The sequence below is a fragment of the Epinephelus fuscoguttatus genome, unplaced genomic scaffold (assembly GCF_011397635.1).
Source record: "Epinephelus fuscoguttatus unplaced genomic scaffold, E.fuscoguttatus.final_Chr_v1 AP022699.1".
Taxonomy (NCBI): domain Eukaryota; kingdom Metazoa; phylum Chordata; class Actinopteri; order Perciformes; family Serranidae; genus Epinephelus; species Epinephelus fuscoguttatus.
The window spans coordinates 400,965-428,707 of NW_026057521.1; the positions used below are offsets into that span (position 1 = coordinate 400,965).

Consider the following 27,743-nt stretch of genomic DNA (forward strand, 5'->3'; position numbering starts at 1 on the left):
TTGATGCGTCCTGGCCCTGCGCAATGGCAGTGGCCCCCCAGCACGACACTGTGTCACACTACACCATATAAATTGTTCAGGAATGACCCGTGGAACATGATAAAGAGCTCAAGTGGTTGAGCTGGCCTTCAGTTTACCAAAATCCCAATCCATTGGAGCATTCTTGGAACGTGCTGGTACCTCACGATGCAACCCACAAGACTCCCATGATCTGCCAACAATGCTCCAGGGCCAACACCACAGGACATGGCCACAGGTCCTGTGTCCAGGCCTTGATTGGTCAGAACCAAGTCTGATCCAAGGAGCCCCCACTGCGGATCAGAGGTACCAGCCCGTCCCATGAATGGGATCTGGAACATTTGCTTGAGGTACAAATAAAATCTGGACTACCTTTGCCATGAGGGGGCATACTTGGCCCAAACTGAGTTTAGGTGGGTGGAGGATGTCAGGTGGCATCCACATAAATGCCAGGACCCAATATTTTCTAACAGGGCACTGCAATGTAACAAAATGATCAGTTTTTCAAGTGATGGCTGATTGGTGTATGTCTATATCTGTTTTTTGATACTGCGTGGTGAAGACTGGAATGGTTGCCTTGAAGGTTAGAAAAATAGTCACATGATATGTACTCAAGGGCATCTACATATAGAGGAGCTCTGGCTTTAAGTCACATCTTTATTCAAATGAACTAGCCAATCTAACATACAACCAGCAGACAATTAAAAAAAAAGATTCCAGAATGAATAAACAGAACAGCCCTCAATTTTCACGCAATACTACATTTCCTTCAACTTCAAATAAATTGTGGAGAAATTTGTCGCTTGATCCCAAATGAGTGCACAATCTAACTTTATGAACCTGGAAACAAAAGACAATACACTCTATCCATCTGAAAAAGAATACAGTTTGTGTTTTTACAGTTCATCCAAAGCAAGTGAAAAGAAAAAAAAAATACATACCTAGCTTTAATCACTAAATAATCCATTAAAATTTACTGGCACAGATTAGTTGGGCAATGCAGGAAAGATGCAACTTTCGTGAGATCAAATCATTTATATGCATCAACCATGTGTGCGACATTATTAAGTGGAGTATTCCAACAGATTTTTGACAGACATGAGGAAAGCTAGCTAGATGTCTGGTACTGAGGCCCCAACATCATTAAGGTTTCCTGTGCCTTGGCAGAAAGTTAAAATATATTATGATACAACTTATTTGAGTGGGCGTCTGTTGGGAGAGGGGCCATCTCAGTATTCGTCTCCTGGTGCCTCCACCTTGTAGCCATTTTCACTGGAGCCATAGCCATCGGCCGATGGCACTGACTGCTGGTCCATCATCATCCCATCCTGACTATACTCCTCCATGTGTGGCGGCGCTCCTCCTTCATCCTCATTGCCCATGTCATCTTGAGGGCCCATGTCATCTCGTAGGGAGCCGTGGCGCTCTTCTCTACGGTCCCCCCTGTCTCTCTCCCCCCGCTCCCTCTTGTGCTCCCTGTCTCTGTCCCGGTCTCCCCTGCGTCTATCTCTGTCCCTGTGACTACGCCTGCGGTCCCTGTCCCTTTCTCTGTCCCTGTCTCTACGCTCCTCCATGCCCTCACCCACTTCTCCTTCATGTTCCTCCAGCATCCGCTCCCCACCCTCGGGGGCGGCATCTCCCTGGCTGACCTCCTCCCCATCCAGCCCCTTGCCTCTCTCCCTGTCTCTCTTGCGATCCCGGCTCCTGCTCCTTCTCTTCCGTTCTCGACTCCTCTCCCTACTTCTGCTGTCTCCTGCTGCTCCCCCACGGTCCCTCTCCCGCTCTCGACGGCGGCTACTACTGCTGCTGTCCTCCCCTCCAATCTGTCTGTCTCTCTCCCTCTCTCGCTCCCGGGAACGGGTACGTCGACGCCGTTCGCGGGATCGGGACCTTCTGCGGTCTCTGTCCTTGTCCCGGTCGCGCTCCCGGCTGCGCTCCCTCCGCTCTCCACGGTCCCGATCACTATGAGCAGTCAAAACAAAGTGAAGACTGTTATACTCAGCAGTACTCAATAACATACCAAACAATGCATCTCTGAAAGTACTCACCCCCCCAAGGGACGATCATCATATCGTGATGCATCATCTCGGCCCGAGTGCTTAATGTTTACGTCAGCTCCACCTCTCCTAGTGCCACCCAATCCACCACCTAGTTATGAACAACAAGCGAAACATAAGATCAAGTCAAATCACGTTTAGTTTGGACTTCCAGACTACACTTGTTACTAAAGCAATCAGGCTGTGTTCAGAAAGAGCACTGCAAACATCACCAGGGCTCAACAATAAGGATTGCCCGATTGCCCGGGGCAAGTAAAACTCAAGGTCGGGCATGTAAACTAACAACTCACTTGCCCGATCAGGCAAGTTGCTAAAAATAGTAAAAGTTAATAACTAATTGATAAAATAAATGTATTTTAAAACGTGCTCCTTCGGCTCTGATGCAGCGGTCTCTCTGCCTGAAGTCACAGGCACACGCTGTGTAACAATGTCCTGCCCACAGCCCCCATTGATATTATTTTGCGCGACGAACGCTTCATATAATAACATAACATACTATTTATGGTGTTATGTCATCGTGTCATTTCTGTCTCTACATGGTCACGCGTTAACAATTCTCCTCTGCTCTCTGCAGAGGCCCACACATTTTCACAGACAAAGTATCAAAAACTTTCCATAATATTTTTTTTCCCAATTGCTCTGTGTTTTTCATCCAATTCAGCTCTATTTAAACATAATTTTACCAAGGCGGCATACATGAAGGGAGAGACAGAATGCAGGGAGAAAATGAAAGCATGTACATGATGGTAAACATAACATCACACATCACTTTACATCATTACATGCCCATTCTTACATTAGATTTTTGTTATGAGTGCTTTATGATAGTTTGATATGAATAGAGATGTACCGATACCACTTTTTCCTTCCCCATACTGATTCCAATCCCTGAACCTTAGGTATCTGCCGATACCGAGTACTGATCTGATACCAGCGTGTAAACTAAAAATTGATGGGATATGAATTGTTTTTTGTCTCAACTCTTTAAACTCTATGTAAAATATTAAGAAATAAATACGTAGTATATAGTAGAATGAATGCCATAAAACTTTTTTTTATTATTATCAAGTGTTGACACAGATCAAGACACAGATTAAAGTGCAGCCACACAATTTGGTAAAAAAAAAGACATTTTAAAGGCTACAGTAGAATGTAGGGCTGCACAATATTGAAATAAACTGACATTACAATTTTTTTTTGCAATATATATTGCAATATTAAAAAATACAAGAATTTTCACCAGACTTAAAGTAAGAAAATTAAAAAATAGTGGTGGGGCTTTTACTCACCACAACTGAAGAGGCTACCAGCTTCATTTGAAACAGACTACATTATAAACAGGCCGTTATTTATTATTTGCTCTGTATCTTTTTATTTTTACTTTTTAGCCGCTCCTGTTGTCTTTATAAAGTTAACGCATCGTGCCATCATTTCAAACTCAATACTTCCTAAACTTGTTTCAAATTAAAAGCCCCTTACAACCTCGGCTGAGAGAATCCCTCCATTTTCTAAAAAGGCTTTTATTGTGAAACATTTGTAGGGACTTGTGGAGAAATCAGTGACTTATGTTTACGTACGGTACTTCAAATGTAGCTCCTGCCGTCTGCTAGCGCTTTTTAGGTGACAACAATTCAGCTGGCACATGAACAGACACAGTGACTGAAATAATAGTAAAAGTAATAAAAACAGGACACGAATAACCTGGTGACATCACACACGTCGTGAAAGATGACCGGGGATAATTAGTGTGGACCATCGTGTAGTGTGTCATGTCTGTCGGCCAAGTCATGGCACGATTTTATGACTCCACAATTGTGTAATGCGACAGTGACTTTCAGAACGGGCAGAAAAGTAGTGTAGTGTGTACCAGGCATAAATCCTCCTTTACCGTTTCTCCATCTTGCATGTTGCTCATTTTCAGTGTGTGACTGCAGCGTGTGTATGAGAGGGGGAGGGGCAGCTGTTGTCAGAGAGGGAGAGAGAGAGGCGAGCGGAGCAACGAGCGGAGCTTCAGAGTTGCATTTCTGAAGCAAAACAAAAAGTTTTCATGTTCTAAAAAAATTACATTACTACATTACTGAGGTCGACAACTTGCTACATTACGAGCAATAATTTGTTTGTTTTTTTTTAAAAATGCACCAGCCGACATGAATTTGTGACAGTGGTGAAGATCCAAGCAGCTCTGCTGCCAACGGGACAGAAGGTAGTCCTAGCCAGAGCATTAGCAGCTCTGATCACAAAAAGGCTTTGATCCATCTTTGCTGTCAGAGAGAAAACACTCCTGACTCTATAGGACTGATATTGGTGAAGTTAGGTGCAAAAGTAAATAAAACTGTGAAAAATGTTCTTGTTAAGCCATGTATTACTGGAGTCAATATAATCAATAATAATAGTGATTAGAAACTAGTGATTTACACCCCTCATGAGCCTATCCAGCACTACATAGCAATCAACCAAGGGGGAAACACTGAATCTCAACACAAAAGACAAAGCAGGTACCACAGGCTCATGGTTCAGGCTGCGTTCAGCACTGTCTCTTAGTTATGGTTGCGTTTAATATATTTTCTTGGTTGAGGGAGTGTTAGTCTTGGGTGAAGACTTGCTTTTTACAGAGCGCTGAAGCTCAACATAAAAAAAAAGGAAGCTTACCTAGCCTACGAGGGTGCCATCCTTTCACAGTGCGTCCTCGTTCCACATCCACCAGCACTCTTCTGCCATCAATCTTCTTCCCATCTGCATGCTTGTAGGCAGCTGGAGAAGACGAATGGGGAGAGGGAAGACAGGGGTGAGATGGGAGTACAGCTGCATCAATGTGGCCAAGGAAACAAACAGTGCATTATTATACTGACCAGGAGCAGGTGAGGCCGAGATGGCTGCTCTCTGGGTAAAAGCCGAAGGATAATGGGAGCAGACTTCCTTCCACCCGATGAGTGATTGATAAAGTATGTTACACTTTAAACTCCATCATTTAAATACTCAGCTTCACTTTTTGTCTACATTAAATAGCAGTGTATTGGAGCAATGTAAAGTCGTCCAGGTTGTCTTAAGGATAATCATGTGGATTTAACTGCTGCTCAAATCAGCCCCTCTGGGATGTTGTGATCACAACAATTAATGCAAACTCTGCAAATCCCTGTGAATTCTGCGTGACCTTGCAATTTGTCCAAATACAGAACCTTTACCAAAAATGTGTCTTTTTAAAATGGGTAAAATCTCATTTCATTGAGGAGTTGCGTGCAGCACATCTATTTGTTTAACCCCTCTTTTCGCAGCTCTCCCTCTCAATTCATCATAAGACTACTGCTGTGGGAGTAAGAGCTCTTCGCCAAGGACAGAGTCAAGGCTTAGACAGCCCTTCTGCCTTTAACATCCACTTGGTCCTGCAGACGCGGTTCTAGTCAAAGTATACTCTGTCCACTTCAGCCCCAGGCAGTAAATGGGAGGGCCAGGTGTGAAAGTGAAACTAAACAATGCTGTTGGGCCTGGAGTGAAGGTCAAGTCAAATATCACATTTAAAACTAATGTGTCATATTTTCATCACCTGCGGCAGGGTCAAAAGCAGTGTTTTAGACTGAACTGGAGTGAGGACCATGCGCAGTCGACACGCTTGCTAAGCCTACAGTCCGTTTGGTCACAAAAATGCGCTGCACATTCACATGCGCACACATGGGAGGATGATGACATTTAAATCACACTAACCAAACCACTCACTCACACACACTCACACACTCACAGCTAGAGGGAGTAGAAAGAGAGCAGGTCACGGAGATGGCCCTTACACACTGCTTTGATTGTCAGCAATCAGCTGTTGCTGATCGCCCCCTCGCCATGATGGCCAGAAAACATGCTGTCACAGTGAAGCTGACCTTTTAGGCATTTGTGTAATTTTTTTGTGAAGTCACAGTGACCTCTGACAATCATAATCTAATCAGATTATTGTTTAGTCCAAGTGGACATTTGTGCCAAATTTGAAAAATTTCCCTCGAGGGTTTCTTCACATGCTGCACGTTCCCAAGAACGAGACGGACAGATAACACAAAACCATAATGCCTCAGTCCATGGCTATTGCTGGCATGGCGGCAATAACATCTATGAACACGTCAACATGAATCGTATTCTTTTTTTTTTTTTTTTTTTTTTTTTAGAAAAGCTACTATGAAATGAGACATCAGGCTTTAACAATCCCCCAAACAGCTCACGAAATCCTAGAGGGACTGTCATATTTTCATAAAGTCTCACACAGGTTTGACTTTAACAAATTTTAACACCTTGAACTACAGATCATGTGGCATACCCTTATAAATCACCTTTTCATTATACATTTATTATTTGCATTTGTATATTTTTTACGCACTGTGATAAGACAGTTGACAGTGTGGTTATACCTGCGACAAGTAAGAATTTTTCTTACAGGTGAACTGTAACTTCTTCTCAAAATTCTATCATTGCAGTAAAGCACACTCTGAATAACTGAAATCTATGCAGGACTGAAATCTATGGACTGAAAGTCCAGACAATTGATTTTGACCTTTATTATTTAAATTCACAACTGTGCCCATAATAGCATCATACTGGTCAGGTAAATCAAATGTATCTCGCACTATTCACAGTATAGGATATGCAAACAAATAATATTCTGGCCATAGAATGTTTTGTGACAGCAGCTTCAATCTGCTGGAACCTTTTACAAGCTTTGTGAGGTCAACATGATGGAAGCAGCCAAAATGAAGGAGCTTTCATCAACCAGGGGTCTCCAGCATGTGACATAGCTTATTTCCCACCTCATGTACATTCAGACTTTATCCTACACTTTATCCCACCACACAATAGTCTTTTGATCCATCTTGAATGATGGAAGTGGACTTCGCGAGATCCAGGTGGCTCATCCTGGCTGCTACACTGGACTGATGAAGTGATGATCCCTGAGGGTAAAACTCTTAGGTCCAAGAAGAGGGCCTTACCAAAACCCACCAATTATAGCATGGAGTCTGAGGGCCTTACCCAATCCTCACATTAACATTCTGAGGGTCTTACCAAACTCCCTCACTCATGTGCCTTATGATAGTCTCTGCACCAGTCTTAGGGTCTTACCAAAATCCTCCAGCACCAGAACACACATACCATCACAACACTACTAACGGGGGCCTTACCAGAACCCCTTCATTCGCTGTGTTTACTTAGGATAACAACATCCCATCCAAATGATAGGGCCTTACCAAACCCCCACCAGTCCAAACCAAAACTCACAAACTGGGAGAAGAAAAAAAAACTGTAAATAAAAAATAAAAAGAAATAAAAAAAATATCAGGGCCACCATTCTTACAGAAGTTGCCTTACCACAACCCCAAACAACTCATGAGAAAAAAAATCTTTTTTTTTCTTCCCCCACTTAGAATTCGATGAAGTCATGTTCGCTGATAGGTCTTCGATATAAAGTGGCTTGAAATATCAACAGTCCAGTGTCTAAACTTATTAACTTACATGTCATAAACTGAAACTGTAGGAATTCTCTCTTTAAAAAACCTTGACCTTACTTACTATTGTTATGACTTAATCTGCAAGGCTACATTAACTACTATCTACCTTTAGTTATGTAGTGAATAAATAATGTATGAATAGCCCATTCAGCTGAATTAAAGAAAATTTCCCTCATCTGCCATTTTTATTAAAGCCAGCTCAGACCTGTTAGTTTCGACAGTATTATGCATCAACCTCTCAGGTGAGATTTGAACTTTTTAGCAGTAAATGTTATGGTTAACTGTATAAAGATAAGTAGGACCTACTGCCAGCCTTACGAAGTTTTACTCAGAAAATTGGCAGTTTGAGGAAAATGTGTTACAGTATCAACAGTATGGCAGTTGAGTTAACTGCCAGCTTCCATCATTTACATCTTGCAGTGCCTTTATTATTAGCACTGATATATAGCAGAGCACAAGCCTAACAACATGATGGGGCGATATGATTACTTTCCAATGTTACCATTCACACTGAATCTAGCACTGATGGCAAAAATGGCACTCCTCCTACTCATGTGAAAGTGGGTAGTGCATCTAGTCTGCAGTGTACAGGCCGCATGGTGGAACAAAAATAAATAAATAACTCAAGACCAGAAATACTGTTCCTCAGTTATATTCTGCACACCAGTCAAGTTGCAGTTACAATTAACATCCAAGTCTGTGGAAACATGAGTGTTTCACACATATCCTCCCCCCGGCAGCACAGAAGAACTATACAGTTCAGCTCAGTTTGGAGGTGGACACCCAAGATTAGCGTCACCAATGAAGTATCTGACCAAATGTCTCCCCAAATGTCTCTGTAATCAATTTATCCTATGGTCCAAAAGGATGCAATGTTTCCCTTACCATTATATTAGAGGGGTGCCCCCCCCCCCCAAGGTCAGGTTAATTTTATTTAATTATATTTTCTAAATAGCGCCAGATCACAACAGAAGTCATTTAAGGTTACCTGTCCTATTGAACAGGTCTATACCTTTGTCCTTTTATTAAACAAACTAAATAGCCTTGTGTTATTTATCTTATTTACACGACAGCATGTCATTTCTGTCTCTACATGGTCGCGCCATCTACAATTCTCTTCTGCTCTCTATTCTGCCTCTATGCGCGCGCATGCCCACGCCCAGCTATGTCATTGCTATTGCTAAGTATGAGCCTTGAGCAACCTGAGGAGGCTTTGACATAAGGGCAGAATCATTGGGAAACACTCTATACACTAGTGGTCAGGGGTGCGTTCAATGGTCAAAGCCTAAGATCCAAGCACTAGTAATTGCACTGAAAGCTCTTCAGGGCTTGCAAAAAAGATGCTTTACCCATTGAACGTAGCTCCTCTTCCCTATGTAGGAGATGGAGGGTGGAAAGAAATCTTACCCATCATACAAACCCATTATACCAACCATATACTGAGCTGTGGTAGTAGGGTGTAGATGTATCATAACCATCATCATCTGCCAGCCAGCTCTGGCCAATAGCCATCACAGATTGGCGGCTGCAGTGGCAATGAGAACAACACACAGTTAATATACTGTTTAGCCCCACATCCCCCCTCAGTTCACCCCCTGCTTGGACTACATGTTTGCTGTGATTCAGCAACTCTGGTCTTGAAGAGCCGATCACACTAATATCCTAGAATGGTGTCACTGTGTTAGATGGCACCATTCCCTTGTCTAATGAGACAGTACTCCATTATTCACTGTAGGATCACCACCGGCTTAAAATCTCTTGCTAGTGTGGTGAATTGAACTAATCTCACCATGACCAGGGTTGAAGACCACCAATAAAAACAAACAAGCGCAATAGCTAAGTCATACACAACATGGAGTTCCATAGTCGCTGACACATTTCTAGCAAAAAAACCCACTCAGTGCTTGGTGACCTTGTGCTTACCATTACAGTCCAACCAGGAGAGCTGCTCTTCCACAGAGCTACAACGCCTAACAGTTAAAAGACAATGTGCCCTTTGACAGGAAAAATGTTCAGTTTGACAGGTGAAAGACACAGTTCTACCTCTTGTTCCTCACACTTTTCCCAGGATGCCTCACTGAATCAAGTGGTTCCCCTCCTCAAGCAGACTATTGACTGATGTCAACTGATGACACGCATCAAACACAGACACACATCACACAACCACCACATTTGGATTTCAACATGCAAATTGCAGAACACGTTAAGAGTACTCTGATACCTCTGATTGCATACACATCCACTTTCTCATTAGGTAATAGTCATCCTCCTAAAGTGTGAGAGAATGTTGCCACCCCAGTATCATCACCAAAATATCTATAGAGAATTAAGGATAAGGTACCAACTGAAGAACCATTCTGCATGTCACAGAGATCAGCCTTCATGAATATGTGAAGAGAGAAAGAATGAATTTTGGTTTAGTAATCTACATTGGTACTCACAGTGCATGTCGCGCTCATGCTCATACTCAATGAATGCATAGCCCCGTGGCTTTCCCGTCCTCTTGTTGTAGACTATGTAAATCTGGAAAAAACAAGGACGGAGACATTGGTTGACAATAGATTCATCACAATACAAACAGACCTGCCAAACTTCAATATATTTCCAGGCCACATCAGCTGTGTTTGTATGCATATATCACAGTGTCATGCAATCCATAGCCACAAACTTGAATCAGAGTCTGACACACACACTGAGAAATATGCTTCATACGTGCGCTATTTATTGCAGGTCAGTTATGCTTAACTACGGGGGAACTGCCCATTGGTCCGACAGCCCATTTGTCCGACCATATTAAACCCTTTGTTTCGAAGTCCGTTCCGAAATCATCATGATGCCCTGTGGTTAAGGTCTGGTTAGGTTTAGGCACAAAAACCACTTGGTTAGGGTTAGGAAAAGATCATGGTGTGGGTTAAAATGAAAAAGAAAGTGACAAACACATAAGTTGTGAGCCTGCTTCGCCTCAAGCCTTTCCCAACTGACCCAGAGCCGGTCGCAGCGCACCATCAAGGCAGAAATACGCCCGCCAGGAGCCATTCAGCACCGCGGACCGTCGGACTAATGGGATGTTGGACCAATGGGCTGTTGGACCAATGACATGGACCCAACTACTGCTAGTTATACTATTTATTGCAAGTCAGCTACACAGACACTATGCTACACTGAACAGTTATTTTTCCAGTGACTTGCATATTTTTGTAATTTTTACATGGTCATCATTCCTGACCATTTGCAGTGTTTCTTGTAATCCTTTTCCAACAAAACTGGTGTGTGTACACAAGCTTTTTTTAAACACGGGTAAATTGCTAAAACCAGGCAACAGACTTCTTTCCCATATCAAGTAGAGGAGTATGCCTTTCTATTTTGTTTAACTGGTGTATCATGTTAGCATGGCCACTCTGTGTTTGTTTTCTATCACAAGTTCAAGTTCAAGAATCTTTATTACATTTTACATTATAAAACCGTGTGTTTTCCATTTTAAAAATTAACATTACAAACATAGGAACGTACCAAGTAGGCTACACACCCATCTTTTAGTTGGTTACATCTCCAGTGTGATCCCAAGTGCACAGCTGATAATTCAGTGTTTCATATGCATGATGTAACATAAGTGTGTATTCAACAGATTTTGATAGCTGGCCGCTTGTTTGTTGTTGGGACATGGTGTCATTATGTTACATTCTGGTTTGGTCAGGTGTTTGGTTTAATATCAAACCAGTGTGAACATTTTTAAGACCTCCAGGCCCTGTAGGTAGGCAGGGATACAGTACCTGTACTGAGATTTTAACCAATAGGTCTTCAGATCATAGAAACAGAGGGTGAAATTAAAGGACTGTACTCTTATTGTAAGCATGTGAACAGATCTATACAAATGAGAAACAGCAGCTAAACTTACCCGTTTGATGGGGCCATAGACCTCAAACTCACGACGAAGCTTGGACTCTGTAGTATCATAGTTCTACAGCAATGACAGAATAAAATTAGACATCAACAAAATAATCCCATTTACTGTCTCTTCAGACCTGATGTAAGGACACTTGAAACAAATTAATGTGTGATTTTAACATACCACTCGTGCAACAAACAATGTCTTGAAGGCATCTCCTTGTGCATTGGGGTCATTATGAGGGTCCCCTGATATAATGCAAATATGAAAGCAGAATTAGTTTAAGCCAGGAAACCATATCCAGTAAAAAGAGCTTATAGTGTACAGTATGTCACTGTGAAAACTTACATAGCTTGAGTTCTGTCTCCACCACTGCTTGCCTCCTCTCAATTTTCTCTCGCCTCTACAAAAGCAAAACATTTAGCAGGTAAGGGTCAAACCTCAACAACCACTCAGTAAAGGCTCTCTGTAAATGGCAAAGCTCAGGAAAATGCTAGTGCTGGTTTAGAATTACTGTCCCAGTCTGCTGCTAGCATTGTGCACATACTTCGGAAGGTGATTAAATAATAGCACAGAGGCTCCGCAGTCTGATGCAAACTCCTTATTGCCTCCCACAGTGTCAACAGCTTCACGCCTTCTGTTCTTAAATTTCACAATAAAATCCCTACACTACATCACTTCTTACCATTGGGAACTTATTCACATGCTGAGATTGTGGAAATGAGTTGTTCAATATATTAAAATAACTGTCTTCATATTTTGCTCCGGCTGCTTCTGTACATTTGTATTCAACAAAATACCTTATCTGTATAAAATGTATTAAAAACTTGTATATGTGACACAAAAAAATGCAAATTATTATTTTGGCTAATAAAAAACATGCCTGGAATTTTTTTTTGATCTACCAGCCCCCTTGGTCAGTGAGTCAGGAGTGAATTTCACACACTGCCTGTAAGTATGAGCACACATGTTGTTTTATGTTCAGCATGTCCAGTTAAATGAATGGTTTAGGATAATATCACACTCATGGTACCTAATTCAATGATATACCCTTTTAGGGTCTACATCACAATGACTTCAGTCTGTTAGCTGGAGGCAAAACATGACAGCGTTAACTTATTCAAGTAACACTTGCAGTCCCGGAGAGTGAGTGACCTGACATGGCGTGTTTGTGAATTCAGTCTCATGCTCTACACTAAAATGAGAGCTAGAGCTTAGATTCTCTGCCCGAGCCCGACTCAACCTGTGTTTTCTATCACAAGTTCAAGTTCAAGAATCTTTATTCCATTTTATATTATAAAACCGTGTTTTTTCTGTTTTAAAAATTAACATTACAAACACAGGAACGTACCAAGATAGATAGATAGCCTTTATTGTCCCATGGGGAAATTTGTTTTCACAATCTGTCACATTTGGATACACAAAACACCGCCAACAAACACCATGCACAAACACCACCAAACATTGAACAACCGACACACACATCACACTCAGGAGGGCTGGGTCCATACAAGGTTATTGGGGGAGGTTATTGAGTGCAGAGATGGCAGACAGGACAAAGCTCTTGTTGAAGCGTGCCCGTCTCCACCTCAGGGTCCTGCATCTGCGCCCAGAAGGCAGCAGTGTGAAGTGTGGGTTGAGAGGGTGATCTGAGTCATTAGTTATTGTTCGTGCGAGATGTGTGACAGCTCGGTGGTTGAGCTCTGTGAGGTTGGGTGTGGGATGGTTTATGATTTTAGATGCGGTGTGTTATTTTTGTTAGTTTGTTCCTGTTAGTGGTGGACAGCATGTTGTAGAAATAGGGGGAACAGTACAGAAGGATGGGTTGAATGGCACTGGTGTACAGTAGTGACAGAGGGTGGGGGGGCAACAGAGAGGGCACGGAGCTTGCGGATGACATTGAGTCTCTGCTGGGACCTTTGTGAATGTCGGTGATGTGTTGATCAAATGTCAGTTTATTGACGCTACACGCCCATCTTTTAGTTGGTTACATCTCCAGTGTGATCCCGAGTGCACAGCTGATAATTCAATGTTACGTATACATGATGTAACATAAGTGTGTATTCAATAGATTCAATAGATTTAGACAGTTGGCTGCTTGTTTGCTATTGGGACACAGTGTCGCTGTTTCATTGGCCGCGCACATGTGAGTTGTTGACAGTGACAACGTGTGTGTTGGCTTCGTCGGGTGTACCAAGTGCAGCACGATGCTGGTATATGACAGCAAAAAGACGGGGACCTCGACACTTCAGAGGCACATGACGAAGGCTTGCCATGGAAAGAAAAACAAGAGTCAGCCTTCAGTGTCCACAGTCGTATCCTTAAGAAAAAATGTCGGGTTTAAACCAGGCTCGGGCTCATAATTACAGTTAAAGGGACGAGCCGGGCCCGGACAGAACATGCACAGACTCGGGCGGGGTCGGGCTGGATTGTTTGGGCCCGATCTAAACTCTGTTGATCGAAGAAACGGAGCATTCTATTTCTATACGCATGAATGAATGAATGGTTAAGTTAATCACACATTCACCACATTCACTTCGCTCTGCTGCTCCCCAGACAGAATGTCCAGAATGTTCCATTATGTGTTAGAACTGAGCCAACAGACTAAAGCGGGATTAATATTTCTGAGTTGAATCAACATTGTACCAATGGTATAGGCTCTGTGGAGACTTGTACCCTACGGTAGGGATGGGCAGCACAAGCAAAAACACTATTCAAAAATCATGGCAACTATTTAACGATTTTTCAAACAATTAATTTAAAAACACATTGTGCTCGTGTAGCACACTATTTCATGTAGTTTTTATCTGCTGAAGGGTCGCGTAGGGGAGCGTAGCGCGACAAAAATAGAAGAGCCGCATAAAATAGAGTTGTTGCGCGACAGACGGGGGTTGTCGCGCTGCTCCCGTTGCCGGTGGACCCGCTGTAATTGATTAACAGGGGGGCGAGCTGCTACGGGACTCGCGCTGCAGACGTGTCGCGCCACTGAGCCTGGCCGTATGGTCCCTCGCCGCCTCCTGCGTGCCTCGCTCTCAAATGACTGGATACTTGTTGTAGATTTGTGATACGCAAGCTTTGCCTCACCGAGTTTGCACTGCACCTTATTTTCGTTTATTTTGTCAAAGTTGTTCCACACGGAACTTTCTGATGAGTGTAGTGGTCTCTGCATGTTTCTCCTGTTTGTAGAAGAGCATCAAACTAGCTGGTAGCCCATCTCACACCGCTGTAGCAATCCTATACTGCCCTCGTGCGGTTAGGAGCTGAATTGCATGTCAAATAAAGGGGGGAAATAAGACGGTGAATAGTAACAGTTGCAAAAAAAAAAAACAAAAAACGATTTTTCAAAATAAAACGACTATTCGAAAATCGTGACCCATCCCTACCCTACGCTGCAGCCTGACATGCACATCCCAAGAAACATAACTGCATGTCGCAGCAACACAGACCTGTTTATTTTATAAGCTGGAAACCATTTGCCTCAGTGGAAACAAAGCTTTTACTTGTTTATATTTCATAGATAAAAAATTGTGAAGACAACAATGCCCCCACAAAATAGCATTTTAAATCCTGTGTGTGATTTATCCTGGCTTCACATAAGTAGAAGAGAAGTCTGCTAGCCCCTAGGCTAATTTATAAAACGTAAGCTGCTATAGGCCTATGTTAATAACATTAGCATATGTATATGTGGGGAAAACCTATCTAGTATAACACAGTTGTTTTGTTGATGAACCCTGTGAGTTGTACTGGGGCTGAATTTTGTAACTTCACCTTTGTTAAATGTTGCTGTTGTCCCCAGGTACATATAAATAGTGGACAACTCTGCTAGCTGCTAGGCTAATTTTTACAATGTAAAATGCCATAGGCTTTTGCTAATAATGTTAGCACATTGTATTTATGAGGAAAATGTGTCCAGTAAAAGACAAGTGTTTGTCTGTGTATCCTACAAGTTATACTGTAGCCAATTTGTGTACTTGTGTTTGAGCCTGTCGCTATAAAGCCATGTTTAATGTGTTTTAGGTGTATTTTGAATCAGTAAAACTTTACAGCACATCACAGAAACCCCATTGCCAACTAGTGTTTTGGAGGTGCAGGGTGACAGACACACTGCCACGCAAGTAGAAATGCTAACAACAGCGTAGACCACCAAGATGGGCTCTCTGTAGAGCCATTGCACAACTATAAATCCACTTTAAGCTTTCCACTAAGAATAAGGTTTATTACCAAGTCAGTTTTCACTTACAAGGAAATCAGCCTTGGTGTTTGGCGCATACAATATACATATAGTAAACATATTAAGGAGGAAATAAAATTAAAGGCAAAGAACTGCAACAGTCGGGAACATAAATATAGTATGGAAAAATTACAATAAAACATGAAAAAGATACTATAAAAATATTACAATGTCACAAATATTTACTATATAGCTCTTTCAGCTGTTGTGTTTGAGGAGTAATTTCAGCATTGTGCTATGTAGTTGACTGAATATGCTTTGTTTTTAAAAAATTAAAGTGTAGTTCTAAGACAAATAAATGCTAGTTCCGTTATTATTTAAGAACACCACACGAGAGCAGGATTGGGACAGAACAGAATTTTTTTTGTGGAGTGGGATGGGACAGGAGTGAAAATCTACCTATGAAGGATGTGCACATGCTCAAAGGGGTCTGGTGGGAGGGGCTTAGGACAGAGGGGAAGAGCTACAGGGAAAATGTGTCTTTTCCAGATTTCTTCCTACCCCAGCTTTTAAATCTGAAAACAAATGCTGGCTATGAGTGAGTTTCAACACAGCACTTAAATTATGTCAAAGCCAAAAGTGGTAATACTAAATTATTGTTTCTGTCCCACAAAGGGATGCCATGACTGATTTCAGACTTGTTTTAAGAGAGAATAATATTCAATAAGTAGCTCCTTCATCCAAGTGTTTGCTGACCATGATCAATCCACGCGTCTATTCATACACTGTCAGTGAAACTACAATTTGACCATGCTACAACACATAGTTATACAACAGCCAAGGATTTGTTTTATATTAAATGTTCAGGGTGTAGGATTTAGGGGGATATATTGGCACAAATGGAATACAACACCATTTTGTGTTTTGTTTAGGGTATAATCATCTGAAAATAAGAACTGTTTTGTTCTAATTACCATAAAATGAACCTTTTGTATCTACGTCGGGAGCTGGGGCCTCATTTATAAAAGAGTGCTAAGAATTCATACTAAAAGTTGACGTGCGCCCAAAAGCTGAAAATGGCGTGCGCCAAAAAATAATCTGATTTATAAAACCGTGCGCATGCACACTTGCGCGCAATTCAACCATAAATGGTCATGCAAATCACCTCATGAATGCGATCTGCATATAATAAGCCAGCATGCGAGTGTTCTCTCGCTGTGAGTCACGGCAACAGGTGTGAGAAACGAACCAAAAATGGAATTTCTCCAAGACTGAGCTAGAGACCCTTTAACGGGAGGTGGAGGACTGAAGAAAGATTTTACCTGGAGGCCACAGCAGCGGGATCACTAATAAAAGAAAGCAAAAAAAAAGTGGCAACACATCAACGCTGCTGATGCTGTCAGCTGTATCTGTGGGCCTGCACGGACAGTGACAGAAAAAAAAAGTGGTCTGTTCTAAAGGTACACCAAATATTTCTACTCCTTTACCAACATGTAGTTAATGTGTTGCTTTTAAATTTGAGGATGTTTGACATTGATGTGCGACATAAAGAATCACATTTATTAAAGGTGGAGGCAAAAGGGAGTATGTGCCAGTGCCATCTTGCGCAATTACGCACGAGGGTCACGGCAGTATTTATATGTTTATGGCAATTAGTCTGATCAGACTCCCGGCCGGAATTACAGCATGAACCAGTGGTACCCCTGTCTCAAAATACAAAGTGTAATTTCAAATACAATTCAAAGATGAAAGTGTAATAGGCGAACATGTTTCTTCATGCCGGTTTTGTCATGAACAGCAAATGTCTAAGTAGGGTTGATGAAATGAGTGTAACGGTTTTGCTTCATGGCTGTATTTCGAGAAATGATAAATGCACTGGAAATATTTAGCTAAATAAATATATTCCATGCAGTCGCACCGTCCTCTCCCTCTCCTGCGCTCACAGAGTGGACAATGAGACATTAGAGGCAGTGTGGATTAAATATGTATTTAGAAAAAATTTCAATTCAGGATTTGAGTTGGATTTTACAACGTTTTTATGAAACAATTATCACTCACTCCAAGCGCAGAATAAGGCTGCTGGATTTAATTTCAATGATAACGTGGATCTAAGGTGGATATAGTGTGACATTAAATTTGTGTAAGACATCAATAAAAATCTGACTCCACTTCTCCACCTCGCCATCTGCGTCGCCACTTCCCAGTGTCTCCAAAATGTGCGCACACATGACTTACAGGTGCGCACAATCTCCCGCCAAGTTTATTTTTAAAAATCACAACCTTTGCGTGGGAAGTGGCATACGCCACTTTCAAGCCCCGTTTTGTGCGTAAGAAAGCTTTATAAATGAGGCCCCAGGTCTCTATTTATGGATATTGCCATATTGCACCACCATGTTTAAGTTATCAGACAAAACATCAACAGTCACTGTGCAAGCAGGCCGTCTATGACATGCCAGACACAGTAGGAGACAGAGATTTGTAATGTGATAATGCTTTATGCAGTGTTTTTACCTGTTTTAATCACCTGGTCCATTTGTTTTGGGGAGACCTCTGTGGATAATTCAGCTCCCCAAAAAGAATGTCTTAAGTGGCCATTGTTTACATTTGCAATCCGCACAGCAAGCTGCCACTAAAATCCCCATAAATCTTACACACTGGCCCTTCAAGTGACTTCTGTTGTGGTCTGTTTTTGTCTCATTTTGAATACAGCACCAGGCACAGTCTTATAGGGAGTCAAATACAAAGGCTCGTGTAGCAGCCCAAATCAGAACTAGCATCCTCACAGATGGAAGAGAGGAGTCTTAAAATGGCCTTTTTAAGCACATGTCAAGGTCCTTCATTTCATCTCACCTTTCTCTCCAGACGCTCCTCCCTAGTCTCGGCTCTTGTTGGTGGAGGAGCATCTCTAGGATCCTGATCACAAAAGGAAAGATTAATTCAGAAAACATGGGAAATGTGGTGCAGAGGAAGAAATGTTAACATAAATGAAAGCAAACAAATATTACAGAAGGTTTAATATTCACCTCGAAATGCCTGATGAACGGAGCAATGCCACTGTAAGGTTGGTTGTGATGTTTCTCGTGGGGCAACTTCTCCAGCTGAGGCAGGAAGGGTATCGGGTCCCGCGGTGCAAAGAGGGCCAGCAAATTCGGGGGTAAAAACTGCGTCATCTTTCACCTGAATTACCAATATCACGTACAAGTGTTACTATAACAAATATCTGACATGCTGCAAAAATCTACTAGTAATGTTTAAAAGCAAGCCAACTACAAGCTAACGTTAACTGTCTTGGGAGTGGAAGCTCCCAAGACAGTTAACGTTAGCTTGATGTGCCAAATGTCTGTCTTCATTAAAACGACTTCCCCACTAGCATGTCCCCACTTTGCACACGTTTGATAACTTGACCAAACATAATTGTTTAATGTTATATACAAACAGTGTGACCGCTACAATAATAATAATAATAATAATAAAATTTGCTAACCGTTATCACTCCAGCTATCATCTCTACAGTGCAGCGTTGAGACTCTAGTGGAGCTTTTTATATTAGCCATCAAGCTAACAATGCTAACAAGGAGCCTCAGCGGGATTCTTACCTTCTCTCCTTCACCGTTTTCACAAAGTCAGACCATGAACCAAAGCAAGAAGCGCCTCATATACATATAGGTCCCCTGGACAAACTTACTCTCACATAAGTGGACAAACACTTAGTTAAGGCGGTCTGCTCAACGTGCCCAGGCCGTGCGGAGACAAAACAGTGAAATGTGTACAACCTGCTGCTTCTGTTCTGAAGAAATAAAATGGCCGGATGTCGTAAAACGACGACAACTGACGTAAACCGCACCGGGGACAATCACTCCTGGGGTACGTCCCAAGGCTGCGGTCAGAAAGTCCCTCCTATCGTCTAGTCCTAACCACTTTTCCTTGACCTCGGTGGGAAACGTCACGAGGTCAAGAAAAGATGAGTAGGAGAATTCATCATATATATATATATATATATATATATATATATATATATATCCCACTCTAGGGTTGAGGTGAATAAAAGCACTGTGTTGTGACCTAAATAACATGCTGTTGCTATCTGCAGGAAGTATTAAAGCATGAAATCCCGCATTTTAATGTACGAAAGCATCCTGTATCATAACTACATGTGTGCCGTTTGTAACAAACCAAACCGCGTGAAAATCAGTTGAAAATTCAGTGAGTTATTCTATTTTACTTGTGCATACAGCTCCTTCCTCAATAGAAGTGAATGCACACTGAAGAAAGTAGAATATAAAACATGTTTTCAGTTATTTCACCTTTTTTTGTTAAGTACATAACTCCACATGTGTTCATTCATAGTTTTGATGCCTTCAGTGAGAATCTACAATGTAAATAGTCATGAAAATAAAGAAAACGCATTGAATGAGAAGGTGTGTCCAAACTTTTGGCCTGTACTGTATATATATATATATATATATATATATATATATATATATATATATATGTATATAGGCTAGCCTACATATTAAATTGATATTAAAACACTTTAAAACTTACACCTCAGGAATTCTTACCTGTCGGGATCCTACGGTGGAAGGCCAGGTGCGGGGTGTTCCACTGATAGTTGTTGCAGTTAATTGCACTACACTGTTCCTTTTTTTCTCCTCTCTCCTTGACATCTTGCATGTCCAACAGCAGTCCAAGCTCAACAGTCCAAAATGGTGGCAGCGCTACCGCAGCGCCCCTAGTGGCTGTTGGCAAAAATTCAACGGAGCTTCGCCTCTTGGTATCCATGCTCTTTGCTACAGTTTACCGAAGATGGACTACAAAAAGCGCATCTCAGATACTCCGTCCCGTGCCTACTTACCATGTTGCTTCATGCAGGCTATATAAACGTGGACAGCACAGTGAAAAATATGGCTTAATTACTAGCGTCTGAATTGACTTAAAAAAGATAGCTAGGCAGTCACAAAACTGAAAAGCTGAAAATGGTTGCTTACACTCACCCTCCTGAATTATTGTGATTATTTATGACAAATGTTCAAGTGTATGCAAGAGAGGCAAATATGTTAGGCTTACAAATCTACTACTGTACATACCATTCTTAAGTTGCAAACATGCTGAATTAAAAACATTTAAATAAAAATGTTTCATATCCCTTTTTCTTGAAACACAAACTTCTGTGTTAATATGTCAATTAATCATCATCTGTCATTTGCTTACAATAGTTTAAAAACGACCACAAAACTCAGTAAACACCTTGAAATGTTGACATGATTGTGCCTTAAAGTTATTATGGTTGATACAGACTGTGGATATGTAATGTGACGTTGATTCCCCAAAGATATTAGGCTACTATCAGGCAGTTAAGGGCCCAACACCACTGCATTCAATTCTGGGCAATCACCCATTTTCCCAGCTGAGTACTATCCATCCCAGTGAACCCATCTTCAGTTTTTTTCACACAGTGTTTGACATATTATAGTAGATCTTTCTGTGACTTTATCAGGTACACCTGTGCAAACCAATACAACTCTGCCACAGTCTATTTTTTTCTTATATTTTCCTTATTTTGATCACCTGCTTGAGGAGTATACATACATAGAACTCATATCCCCACATATCAAATTTCTTCACAGGGAATAAATCAAATAAATCAAAATTGATATTAAGAAGACAATGAAAACTGAAGTCTCTCCAAATCAATATACACCATGACATAATTCATAGGTATTAAGATCATGCCGAGTATTTAAACCAGAATTTAACTCCGTCTATTCTTAAGCTTAGGCTATACATTTTCAGTTCTAACATTGTTGAAAGTTATAATTCTACTTTGTTTACAACTGAGGTCACAGTGGGTGGTGGTGGTGTACTGGAGTGTGCTAGATTTAACAGTGTTCCCAACATATTGCCCACTCCATTAACATGAGGGGGGCAAAACATTAGGAACAGAGTGGGTAAAATATTTAACACCTTACAATATAATGTACACCAGCAACACCCACTACAACCTCAGTAATAAAGTGGCATTATGGGGACTGATGCAATGTGTTGGTCATTACTATTCCATTTTTTCAGTGACTGAACACCTTTGTTTTCACTTGCATTTAACACAACAGGACTCAAAGGTTTACTTTTCTTTTATTTGTCTTTATTATTATGCATGTCTTTCAGGGCTGTGAGGAATCTTTCATTTTGCTCATAGAGAGCCTGGTCTCTCGCCTCATCTTTGAGGGCCTGCTCCCTCAGGAAGGCCAATACACCCCCACCCCTCTTTGGCCTCTTGGTTGATGCCTGGGAGCAGGTAGATGTGGATGGTGGTGGAGACGCCTCCTCCTCTTCACTGTCCGTCTCAGGGGGGAGGGAGGCTGGCAAGGCCTCTGCACAGACAGGGATGAGGCTCCAGCAGCAGCCTGGCCATGGTGTGGCATTGAGCATGAGGCAACAAGGGAGGGAGGCTGAATGGATGGCCTCCCCCCAAGTGCCTCATGCATGTCACTGAACCATGGCCAGGAAGCTGCTGTTGCCTCACCCCTGTCTGTGCCCGTGCCTGTGGGTGGGTTTTTCAGCTCCTATTAACATGATTAACACAATGTTAGTGAAAGGGCAGTTGGGGCAGAACGTATAGTGACCAATAATGGAATAATCTAACTGTTACTGGCCATTAAAGAATTAAAGATTTCCTTATTAGCTCCACGACAGAGATGTCAGTTCTTGTGGCAGCAATAAACAATAAATGAATATGGAAATAGTGAAAAATAGTAAGAGGTAGAAATGTAAAGAATATGGGCTTACAATATAGCTAAGAAATGTGAACAAAATACTATTCAAAATGTACAAGAAATGCAATTTAGTGTGCAACATAATACCCACAGACACTGGCCCACCACAGTTCCCAGCCACCTGATTTGCTTTACCTTGTATTTTGTCTTTAAGTTTTCCCCTATTTTTGCCGCCTGCATGGGTGACACCTGCCCCTCCAACCCTCCAATTTCTTTCACAACGTGCCTGTAGGTCACAATTAGCTTAATTTGCCACCATTCATTAGGCTATATCAAAATTTTGACCCACAAGTATGACTACTTAATCCCAGCCGGCTTTGGCCGCATTCCTCCTCCCGCTGAAGAGGTGCTCCAGCCGCACACGTGAGATGTCAGCACCTGTGACTGAAGAAAAATGAATTAATGATATTGCTAAAAGCTGGCGATTCAACAACGCTCAAATAGTGACATGATTAATGCACACTGAGCATATCTTACACCACAATATTAACTTGAATTGGGTAACAGTAGCATGATGTTTATAGTTCACATGGGTTTAACATATTGTTGAGAGTTTGGAACATATAACATTACGCATATTATCAAGTTATGGCATGAGATGGGCAAAGCTTCATGTAATGGTGACTTAAATGGTGATCTCCGTGACTTTTCAGTCATGTTGAGAGCCAGTTGTTCTTTTTCTTTTCCTTTCATCACTTCTTTCATTCTTCCTCTTCTCCTACTTCTTCGGGTTTATTCGTTTGTCTCTGTGAACGGTCGGTCGCTTTAAATATTGCTCCCGCAAAGCATTGTGAGATTAAATTATCTCCTTTCCTATCGCTTAGGAAGGTCCAATGTATCCTATGCTAAAGGAGGTCTGAAAGGAAGCATTGAACCTCCTTTCCTTAGTGTTTAGAGAATTCAAACAGCTCTTATCATGGCGGCCACTAAAATACTTCCGGGTCATTTCACGCAGCTAGGAACCTTCCTAAGCAAAAAAGACTTTCCGACCACAGCCCAAGTCTCTAGCTGTTTCTCAATATGCGTTCTTGTGCGGACTTGTGTTCTTGTGGACTTGTGACACATCATCAGTCACAACCCAAGTACTGTTCCAATTCAAAGTTCACATCTAGCCAAGTTAGGTCCAAATGCCCGGATGTGTTCTCGCCACGCCCCTTTTACCAGGGATGCATTAGAGCAGACTTGTGTGGACTTCAGACAGCCAGGTATCCCAGCATGCATTTCACAACAATCTTCAGAAATGGCAAGTGAGGGAAAGGCGCACAATTGTAAGCCATAATTACCGATATGTTACTGTTGTGTTGTCAAGGAACGTAGTGTTTTCATGAGTAGTTTAAACTTCAGACCCATGGTCGATGTATTAATATAGAGCCCACTTGAATGTGTGGTCCGCTAGATGACAGCGGTGTCAGCACTCATACATAATAAACATATGTGTATGAGCGCTCAGGCTGCCCCACCGAGAGCAGCCTCTCTTGGGTAGTCCTTTTAAATTCGTCACTGATATCTCTGTAGTGGTTAAATATGAAATGTAATTCGTTTGGGGATTGTCTACTGGGCAACATTCAGTCTCAGTATATAAGATATATTATTATATTATTAAATGTTGTAACATTGTTAATGTAATTGTTCTTTGTATGCATTCTTTTGCTTATTTATGTGTTTTTACCATTCAATAATGATTGTAATTTAAGAATTTATTGTAATTGTTGGGGTCAACACATTAGGCTTCACACAGAGGCACCAAAAATGTTGGGAACATAAATTTGGGCTTCACACAGCGGCACCAAATATGTTGGGGTCAACACATTTGGTCTCACCAAGGGGCACCAAATATGTAGGGATTTAATTGGCTATCGGAAATAATTAATAATTATTATCAATAATTAATAATCATGTTAAATAATGTGACTTAATTAACATTAAATCACCTCGAGGGGCACCATTCCCATAAAGGGAAAAATGATAGCCAGTTAAAGAGTCTCATAAAATAGGCTAAACTATTAATTTGGAGTTTTGATTAATAATTAAATTAATGACAACAACCAAAATTAACAGTGATGCCTGAAGGATTTTGGAGTTCTTGACGCAGCAGAGGTTGACTATTCATTCACTCTTGTGCAACATTAAACAGACAGCAAGCATGATTCCAGAGAATTATATTTATTCACAAACTAGCAAAGCAAACAAAAACACAAATTCTAACTAACTATATACAAGCTTGGTGTGTATATGTGTGTTGTGTGTGTGTGTGAGAGAGAGAGAAGAGAAAGAAAGAAAGACAAAGGTGGGTGTGGTGATCAAAGAGCCGTTTGGCCTACAAAACAAAATGGCTGACAACAGAGAACCAAAATGGCCGAATCAAGGCTTGATTCAGGTCGGGGGAGGTGTTTGTCTGACTGTGTGGTCAGGACAAAGACAAAGGAAAAGAAGCGGAAACTTTGAGATGCCTGTTTGGGTGTAGCTCTGTTGAAAGTTATATTTGTTAATTCTGTCTCATTGTGTCTATTTGTTAATGAGTCTATGTCAATGTGATATGTGTTGCAAACGGTCTGGATTAGTGCAGAGATTGTTTAGTTGTGTGCAAGAATCTGTTTGTGAACAGTATTAGCAAACTAAACACTTAGCTTTGGCGAAGCCAACTAATCAATGACCTAACTGCAACCTATCACAACAATAACTCAATGACAGGATCAAATCACATACAACAAGTTAAACCGTTTTGCTTAGCCTGTAAAGCTGTGATATGCTATGCCCAGTTGTTACTTTACCGATCCTTGAATGGATGGGAGAAAGAGTCACTTGGTGGTGTACTGCTGTGTTAGCCGGCAGAAGAAGGTTGGGAAGAGCTGTCCTTTCTGGGTGCAGTCTTTGTTGGGTCCTTTGTTCCAAAGGTGAAACTCCGAGGAAGCTGGTCGCTCAGGGTTTAGCAGAGTTAGACGCTGGGTGCTAACTCACTTAGTTCCTTGTTGCTGGAAAGCTAGTTTCAAACCTTGTGTTTGCAAGAGAGTCTGTGATCAATTGCCTTCCCTTTAGTGGTTTGGGCTACGGAGCAAGGGTCTGGGCCTCTGTGCTGTTCCAGGCCCAGCCGGAAAGAGGGGTGAGCTGTTGAAGCTCCAGAGCAAGAGAGAGAAAAGGCTTAGAGGAAGCAGACCTTGTATAGATGCCTGTGACATCACAGAGTCACATGTCACTGTAAAAGTCCTGTCCGATCAAGTTGTTAGACTTGTGTCTCACTGAGGTGTGAGGTGAGACCTTCTGTGGAGATGGGTGTCACCTAGCTCTCTTTGAGGCCATTTACACGTACACGGTGATTTTGATAAACGGAGACATCTTCCTTCGTTTGTGCCCTTCGTTTACACGCAAACGGAGATTTCTCCTCTGAAAACGAGTCTTTCTAAAAACTCCGGCCAGAGTGGAGATTTTGGAAAACTCCGGTTGCGCGTTTGCATGTAAACTGAGATAAACGGAGATAAACAGAGTTATAGGCAGCCGACGTCACAGTATATGCCGGAACTTGCGCCTGTCTCAAAAGTGCGACCTATGTTGCTATGGTGACAATGGATACATGGAAGGCTTGAGCTTCTCGTTACACTGCCACCTACAGGTTTGGCATGCTCTTGTGTATATATACACGGGTAAGTGTAAACGAAGATCTTTTTGAAAACGGAGACGGTGAAATGTCCATTTATGAAAATAGCCGGCAACGTGTAAACGGCCTCTTTGTTTGAACACAAAGAGCATGCAGAGGAAAAAGCCTTTAAATCTCCAGTTTAGACTTTATCAAACAATAAATCATCTGTGGTCCTGTGAATCCCAACATAATTAATTTATTGTATTTAATGATTAATTGTATTTATTGTAGTATTTATTCAACAGCATTTTAAATATTGATTATCTGATATGAATTGTATACCTGATGTCTGAAGTGTGGCTGAATAAAATTTTCCTCTTAACATCTGACCTGTTTGATCCATTTATATTGGTGAGGACAGACTAAATGAGAAACTGCTGTCAGTATAATCCAGTACAGTTCAACAGCACCACAATCTACAACTCAACGCTTCAATAAAATGTTAGACTTAATACAATATTAAACTGCTTTTGTTTTTTCTAGGTGTACCAAGTAAACTGTCAAGTCTCCATAAAAATGTAGACAGAAAGCATAATGATGAGACAAATGCAGTGATGGACAGTAACTAAGAATGTGTATGATGATAACACTTGAAATTGGGTCACTCTGCATAATGAATCATTTTTAACTTTTTTTTTAAACTTTTCATTCATTCATCTCATCACGTCTCATCCTCATCCTCCGCCTCATTCTCCGCTGTCTTTCTCGGATCTGCCTCCTCAGCTGGGCAGCCTCCTCCTCAGCCTGGAGGTACAGCAATGCTGCTGCAATAACATGCACCAAGACGCCTTCTCCGATCCATGTCCGTTATTGATTTTTGATTTTCATCTCACCAATGCTCACGATCACAACAACCACCAACTCTCCACAAACTTTCCCCCCGCACCTGACTTTTGATTATTATCAGAGGCCAGGTGCAGGAATTGGATAGGCTATAGATTAAATATGATCAAGCTGCGGGGAAAAGGTTTTATAAGATATTTTATGAAACTATTTTGGCTATTTATATGTTTTTGTGTGTCAGTTATATATGTTGAAACGTTAAAAACATATACACATTAATTTCTTACAATGTCTATGAAAGACACAGGGCTGGGCTGTGTTTATATTGTTTTATTCTAAATGCATGTATACAACACAGTTCAACAGCCAAGGAGAGTGGAGGTGGTGACATCATCAAGTTCGCTGCTGTTCCAAAAGCAGAAATGACTGTCCTCCCGTCCTCCCGTCCTCCTGTTCTCCTGTTCTTGGGAAGTCTGGACTCTCGCGCGGACTTGCCAAGTCCACAAGTCTGAACTGCTGAACTTGTGTATTGAGAGACGGCTTCTTATTTTATAGTGCTAACTCCTAACTCCTTACTTGAACCGGAATCCGTTCGAGGTCCGCCATCTTTAAGGCCGCCTCATGTCTCTTATTCCTGCCAGTAAGGAGTTAGCATTAGTAGTTAGGAGGGAACTGTTAGGTGCGATGAATAAGGTAACACGAGAGGTTCTTAACAGGAAGTCTTTTTCAGCTTAAGGCCCTGATGTATATCTGCCCCCTACATCTGGCTCATTTGAACAAGATGGCGGAGAAATAGCGCAAGTGTACCCATTACATGCATTCTTTGCAATGAAACGCTGTAATTCTGTAATGTGCAGCTGCTCATGTCCAGAACCACACGTGTTGATATAACATCACGCACGCACACGCGCACACACAAATAGCGCAAGTGTACCCATTACATG

General features: G+C 41.6%; 1 protein-coding gene across 1 annotated transcript; it reads right to left on the bottom strand.

The window, feature by feature from the left end:
* Positions 1-655: 655 nt before the first annotated feature.
* On the bottom strand, positions 656-19,431 carry snrnp70 (small nuclear ribonucleoprotein 70 (U1)). Its single transcript, XM_049570843.1, has 10 exons — positions 19,206-19,431; positions 18,633-18,786; positions 18,460-18,522; positions 11,787-11,841; positions 11,622-11,686; positions 11,448-11,510; positions 9,994-10,075; positions 4,725-4,826; positions 2,067-2,166; positions 656-1,980 (listed from the first exon to the last, which is right to left on the bottom strand). Exons 2-10 carry the CDS (start codon positions 18,777-18,779, stop codon positions 1,248-1,250), a joined length of 1,410 nt encoding a protein of 469 aa, XP_049426800.1. The 5' UTR covers positions 18,780-18,786; positions 19,206-19,431; the 3' UTR covers positions 656-1,247.
* Positions 19,432-27,743: the final 8,312 nt, after the last annotated feature.

Excerpts from the sequence above, each read along its gene's own strand:
- snrnp70 (XM_049570843.1), bottom strand. The coding sequence starts at position 18,779 with ATGACGCAGTTTTTACCCCCGAATTTGCTGGCCCTCTTTGCACCGCGG. Across the intron at positions 18,523-18,632 it reads CGTTCATCAGGCATTTCGAG|GATCCTAGAGATGCTCCTCC; the intron begins GTGAATATTAAA and ends TTTTGTGATCAG. Across the intron at positions 11,687-11,786 it reads GGAGACAGAACTCAAGCTAT|GGGACCCTCATAATGACCCC; the intron begins GTAAGTTTTCAC and ends GCATTATATCAG.